Raw genomic sequence first — 7161 nt, 5'->3', positions numbered from 1 at the left:
GACAGGTTCGGTTCTAGAAGGGATAAACAAGTATTACATTTGTATCTGTGGTCTGTTTTAATGTATTAGCATTTATGGGGCCCCTGAAGCCCTTGGGGGCCTGATGGAGCCGCTGACTTAATTTGGATTAAACAGAAGTGCAAATTTGTTGTTTTTAGACTAGTTGTGGGTTTAAATAGCATTTCACTGGAGATCTTTTCCTGTAACATATAATTACACAGTAATATTTTAATATTTTCTGTCAACTTCACATCTTTTAATATAAAAACACGGTGGACCGCCTTGACGCCCCGACCACTGGGCTTAGCAAGTTTTCTGGGGGAAACCCTGTATGTGTGTGTTTTATATATGTATATGTGTGTGTGTATATATGTGTATGAATATTTTGATAAGCGGGTCAGAAGAGGACGCGCTGGTTTTAGCCTCTGGGCGGCGTTCAGTTTGCCACTTACTGCAGAGATCGACTCAAAACCTTCCACAATCCACCGGTCGATTGCGATTGGTTACACACTGATTTCTAGTCAATGTGGCACACAATATGGAAGCTATTGAAGAAAACATTAGATTATTTAACATTAAAATTATTTAAAATATTGATTATGACTTGACAGGAGTGTCAACGGAAAAAGACCAAGCAGAAATGCAGCAAGCAGAAAAGGGAGAAGCAAAAACAAGACTAGACAAAATATCTATTTTTCTTGACAAAAACGCATGTTTGGGGGAAATGAAAAGGAAAATATATATATTACTTGATGGAAACTCATGTGTAAGGAAAAGGAAAAACTAAATATATGTCTATGCTTTTATTTATTCCTTTTATATTTATTATTTTATTTCTTATGTCAGTTTTGGTCCTCCAAAAAATATATTTGTTTTTATTTCTTTTCAAAATATATATTTATTCTTTTATTTATACATTTATTCTTTTATCTATATATTTATTTTATTTATTCTATTATTATGTCGGTTTGGTCCTCCATTCTTCTAGTGGTTTCCCTTTTCAGAATGAAGATCTCTATGCAGGTACAAAATCGTATTTATTTGTTGAATCTAAGGATGTCTCGATCCGACTATGTGACCGGAAATCTGGCCTGATCAAGTAGTTTCAGACTTGATTGGAATCGGGCATTATATCCCGATCAGGGATCGGATGTATATGAATATTTATTCTCAATACAAATGGGAACGTAACGGTATCCATCAATAGTACTGTTGGAAGTGGGAGGTAGGGACACATGCGTTCGTATTTCAAGAGCATGCAAAGAATAAAACAAAAAATAAAGGACCTACTGCATCTCTTTCTTCATGCTTCCTAATTTTCTAAAGGTAATTTTGAATTATCGGCTCAGGACTCTGTACCGCCCGATACTCAGAATCAAAGGATTCAGACTGAAGAGACAAAAAACCCAATTGGGATGTTCCTAGTTGGAGCCACACTTCAGAATCAAAAGAACAAAACAATCACAGTAACAGTGACAATTGGGTTTGTTGTTATACCCCGAGTCATGTCTAGTGTTTCTGTACTGTCAGACTGAGTCTGCCTTTAGAAGTCAAATAATATAAATCAAATCAAATTGGGCCTGTGGAAGACTGACACAGACCTAAATCTTTTGTCTGTCTTAATGGAGAGACATGCATGTGCTGGCTGTTGTGGGACAGTTGTAATGGACTTTATTGTGTATTGCAGTAGCGGTGGCAGTACCAGAACCTGTGATTGAACCTGAACTAGTTCCAGTGGTGGAGACTCAAGTGAGGAACAGAGGGAAGTCCCCAGCTAGCAGTCATAACAACAGCAGCAGCAGCAGCCAGAACCAGGCGGTAAGAAAATAGTTAAGAAATCTGACTCTACTAAACCGAACAGCTGCTGTACCAGGGAAGACCTGTGATTACTCAATAGTCCTACTTTCTGCAGTGCTGTTGAGTGGTGTCTTGGGCTACATTCACACTGCAGCCTGAAGTGACCCAAATCAGAATGAAACAATTTGTTTGTTTGCTTTTATTCAACCTGTATCTGATCTTTTTATGACGGTCTTGCATGAAAATACAGACACAACTTTGACAAATGGCCACTTGAAAATGTGTTCCTAAATCTGATACATTTCTGATCTTTTCAAATGTGACCTGTGTCTCTACGGCCAGGTTTCATTCCGACCTGAACGTCATTCGTACTCGACAAACGTCACGATTCTTAGTCCTGATGCACGCAAGTGGGAAGGAAAACAATAACCATGGTGGACCATAATGAGTAGGAAATTAACAGCTATAAAATTGCCAAATATTCTCCATCATTACCATCCATGTGTACTTGGCACACTCGCTACATGTGATGTTATTGTAGCCTCTTCTAAGAATTGCCAGGTGGTGGTACTTTTTTGCTTTCGTTGTGAGCAGAAAATGATTTGCAAGCGAGCAGAGACGTTTGCAAGCGGAAATTTGACTGAACAGAGACAAGTTTTGAGCGCAAGGAAAAGGTTTGAAAAAGCAATGAATATATATATTTGTTTTAAAGATTATTTTTTTTTGGCTCTAGGGGCCTTTATTTGAGAGTTAATTGACAGGAAAGTGGGTAATGAGAGAAGGGGGAAGACATGCAGCAAAGGTCGCCAAGGCCAGGAATTGAACCTGCGACAGCTGCGTCGAGGACTACGGCCTCCATATGTGGGTTGTGCTTAACCCCTGCACCACCACAGCACACCAGCAATGAATATTTGAAAGAGAGCAAAAGTTTTGAGTACAAGCATTACAAGTTTAGAGAACAAAGACGTGAAGTCCTGTTTTCAGACTGAAGATGTGTGCTCTCGACTTTTGGCAGAAAAATTTCCCCATACACTTTTACCTTGTTTGCAGTTCACACAGAGGCTCGCATGTAAGTCGTAGATATTATGAAATTTGAACAACCATTAAACGTGTTTATATTGCATAAAAAGCTGCATACTTAAAGTGCACAAAGTATACCTCTAGTTGTTCCAAAAAAGCAGCTGATAGTACACTTGGTACACTTCGAATTGTGATTTTCTACAATTTAATTACAATTAAAATACATTACATACAAAATTAGTGGTTCCAAAATAACATTCTTCCAGTCAAATAATCTTTAGCTAACTTGAAGCATGTTGATGATTAGTCTGGCTTCAAATATGCGCAAGTATTCTACAATTGTATATATTTAGTATATTTTTTACAAGAGCAGTCAGTCATGTCAACTGTGACATGCATTACAACTGACATGTAATGCATGTCACAGTTGTGGAAAAATGCTTTGACATAATCAAGGATGGTTTCCATAGCATGCTTTCCACAGGGTGTGGAGACCTTTGAGATCCTCTGTCTAGTTTTAGATTTATGTCACTAAAACCTTCAATAAGCCATCAAACACAGAAACTCCTGACAGCAGGCAAGCAACGGGTCTGCCTCCAGTCAGCAGGAGTTTTCTCTGATTTATTCCCTTATAGTAATGATTAGAGATGTGTCGATCAGGTTTTTTCCTTCCGATTCCGATCACCAATGAGGGCTGATCATTGATACCAATCACATAATTATTATTTTTTTAATCATAAGCACTACCGGTTACATTATGTGGAAAATGGAACCATGAATTGTAGTGACAATCACTTGCATTGTGTTGTTGACTTTACAACAATCCCTCAAACCAAAAATGCATGTAGCGACAGTGGAGAGGACAAGCGGCTCTTTAAAATGAAGAAACCTCCGGCAGAACCAGAATCTGGCACAGTACAAACAGCCATCTGCTACAACCAACTGGGAGTTTGAGATGCAAAAGGAAATGGATTTCATAAATTAAAAAAAACATTATTTTATTCATGTCAAAGTAAAACTAAATTAATACTTTTTTTATTTTTTTTTCTTGATTACAGGATATATAAAGTTTATCAAGCCATGACTTTAAAGCAGGGACATGTACCAAACCATGATATTTGTGTATTGTTGGAACTCTGCTGTGTGCCAATGTGACTGTAGGGCCAGATGTGACAGTCATAAAACCTGCTGACATTCACTGTTCAAATTAATTTTGCTCTCTCTGTGCAGGTTGAGAAAATCACTGCCAGTGATCAGATGCTAAAAGTGGAGAAAGATGTTCTGAAGGAGCTTTTTCCTGATATAAACAGTCCAACAGGAATCAGGTAACCAGAGGTCTCCTTTTCTAAAACATTTCATATTATCTATGCTTTGTGTCTATACTTTCAAAAACTGAAAATGGCCAACACCCAAATAACTAACTAAGTTGACCAATAAGTCAATCATCATGATAGGGCAGAAGACCTTCCCTTTTGATTCTCCCATTTCCAATATCTTCCACCACAGTGTATCCATAATGCAGCATTATGCATGGGTAGAAGCTAGATTATCTTTCCTTGACTTCACTCTGGCAGCATCCTGCAAGTCAGTGATGAGGAGAAATATTTGTGACATTGTATCACCGATGACCTGTCTGCTGATGGATACATTTACAGGCAGAGTTGTATGCAATATGCACAAGCTAATATGCTTCTTTGAAAGTTCTCTATATGCTCCCTCCATGACAAAACTTCACTCTTTAAAGCATATTTTATTCCGATGTTTACTGGCCAGCTGTGGCGGCAATACAGAAAAAGCAGCACGCATAATCTTCAGGTCTCTTACAATGATGGCATGAGGATGCTGCTGAAGGTGCAGCGATGGAGTAGTGCCAGTCAGATGATTGTAAATGATAGTGTACCAACCTGTTCTGCTACGTTTGGAAATCTTATGTACAGTATAGGTTAACCTGATCTGTAAACGGCATCATTCAGACTTTGACCAATCCTGTTCAAAGCTCAGTGAGGTTCTTCTCTAGTTTGTGGAATCGCTGGCGCTTTAGTTTATATGGCAGTGGATGAAAATTGTATTTGTCTTTTTGTTATTATTCTGTCTTTTTGTTTATGATGGACCTTATGTGTGTCTGTGTGGTTTGATTGATGATTGAATATCTGTATGAGGTTTATGATTTCATTATTGTCGATGAAATATATTCAGTTTTCAATGGGATATTAGTTTACCTGGATACACTGACTGTGTTGAGCACTTTGAATTGGCCTGTTGCTGAAATGTACAAATAAGCGACTTGACTTGGTTATGAACTGAAAGCTGCATGTCTGAGGTTTGGAGCCATTTCTGTCTAAGCATCCTGTCATGGCCCCTCTGAGCTAAGAAACATCAGCACAACAGTTTAGTGAAAGAAAAGCTGTTCGCTCAGGTCTTCATCTTTGCTTCTCTGCTCTGCTACAAATGTGCTAAAGTGAGGCACATAGACCCACTTTCCTTTACACATTTATTTTAGTTTTGGGACTTTGAACCAATAACAGCAAAGCAGTCAGAGGTTAATATTTTATTGATTTTCATTTTACTAGTATGATTATTTTGTTATCAGATGTCAGCTGATCTAATTCTTCTTGATAAAGGTGTAATCTTAAGTTGCACCTGTAAGTGGTGAGAGTTGTAGTGTAGCTCTAAGCAAAATTCTATTAGACCTGATTCATGTTGTTTATGAGAAACTTGATTCTGAACTCTTTTTCACAGCGCTAGCTGCCGAAAGCCCATCCGAGGAGCAGCTGGGCGCCCGCTAATCTCCAGTGACTTATGGAGTGATGAGAATTCCTGTCCGTCTCCAAAAACCACAAAGACCAGCAGCTACTCCTACACAGGGAGCCATGCAGTCAACAGAATGTCCAGTTTGAATCCCTCCACCTCCTTCACATCTTCTAGCTCCTCCTCCTCCAAGCTTTCTGTTACAGCTCCATCTGCAGGTCCAACCAGAGCAGTGCGGTGCAGCATGACTTTGTGGAAAAAGCTGGCCCTGTTCGCTATTTTGGCCACATTCGTGATTTTTGTTTACCTGGCCATGGAGACAAACTCTGTCAGCCCATTTCAAGCGTCAGACTCCAAATCATTTGCAAGTGGAACAGCATAAAGAGTGCATAAATAGTTTGGAAGGGTCTGGTCACTGTCAATGCCTCTACTTCATTTTTAAGGTGTGAATCTACAGTGTAGCCAATTTTTCTTACCTCAAGATTACCTGATGTCAGATTCTATTTTTAAGAAAGTGTCTTTCTTCCCTAATCAGCCTCAAGTAAAGGTCTAAGAAGTAATGTGGTGATGTTTGCCCCAAATGATCACTTTGAGCAGCTGTGAAAGGACTGACGCTTCTCTTGCTGTGTTGGTCCATTCTTGACCCTGGACTTATACTAGAATTACTCACTGATCATTTTTAGAAAAATAAACAAGAAGAACTTTCTTCTTAAGATGTTTTTTTTAAATCATAACATCATCAGTTTAGTGTTAGTTTCGTAATGAAATGTGTGTTTCCCATCTATTAGCCTTATCAGGCTTAAAGGTAAAGCTTAGTTTTTTGTACTTGGACCATCTTTGTTGATGAGAGGATGGCTTGTAAAGAAAATCCAGAGGCTTTTAAAACTTCAATTCTTGATATATTTTCTTTAGGCTTCTTGTAAAACAATTGAATTCCTTTATTTCATTCTTATGTAGCCATATTTCTCTCTAAATAAACTTTAGTGTTTCAGTTTCCTCATTATGCCATTTTTGATCCTCCTGTTGAAAATGATTGCGTTTATCACTTTGTTTTGGATTTGTTTTGTGCTTTCTCTTGAATTGTTACTACTATAGACACCAGCTTTCTGTTTTTAGTAACAACATCCACAAAGGCCACAAGGCTAGACAAGGAAGGGTATGAATGCACCATAAGAACATTTTACAATGGATTAAACAAGAAGAGATACTCGACCTAAAATAGAATTCAACCTCTCAACAAGTTTGCAAAGGTCAATTAGAACAAAAACAACCCAGATAGGAAACCGAGTGAATCAACATTGAAACAAAGTTGGGCAGAAACATTAGATCCATATTGAAGCCTGACATTAAAACAATACTGAAAGTGGTCAGTGACTTGCATGTTGAATCAATGTTGAGGTTTCAACCATAACTGACATTATGTTAACGTTGATTCAACCATCATCTGAATGTGGATCTGGATGCATAATTGTGTTGAATCAATGTTTTGAAATTGATGTTGATTCATGTGCATTTTTTTGGTCTACGTCATAACATACCATTAAAAGTTTCTTCACTGCTGTTAACACACAATTTTGTTGGCAGACGATGGGTACT

General features: G+C 38.1%; 1 protein-coding gene across 2 annotated transcripts in view; it reads left to right on the top strand.

Annotated features, from left to right (window-relative positions):
• LOC103155457 (lamina-associated polypeptide 2, isoforms beta/delta/epsilon/gamma-like) overlaps positions 1–6570 on the top strand; it is a 22977-nt gene extending 16407 nt beyond the window's left edge. Inside the window, exons 4-6 of one of the 2 annotated variants that reach the window (XM_007577151.2) lie at positions 1691–1818; positions 4048–4142; positions 5557–6570. In XM_007577151.2, coding sequence (XP_007577213.1) covers positions 1691–1818; positions 4048–4142; positions 5557–5947 — 614 coding nt within the window. In that variant the 3' untranslated portion in view covers positions 5948–6570. Of the gene's footprint in view, positions 1–1687; positions 1819–4047; positions 4143–5556 lie in introns of both variants that reach the window. The other variant, XM_007577150.2, reaches the window with a different exon arrangement.
• Positions 6571–7161: the final 591 nt, after the last annotated feature.

The sequence above is a fragment of the Poecilia formosa genome, unplaced genomic scaffold, assembly GCF_000485575.1.
Source record: "Poecilia formosa unplaced genomic scaffold, Poecilia_formosa-5.1.2 Scaffold429, whole genome shotgun sequence".
Classification (NCBI taxonomy): Eukaryota; Metazoa; Chordata; class Actinopteri; order Cyprinodontiformes; family Poeciliidae; genus Poecilia; species Poecilia formosa.
The sequence above is the reverse complement of the archived record's forward strand: the minus strand, read 5'-3'. Positions and strand labels throughout refer to the sequence as shown.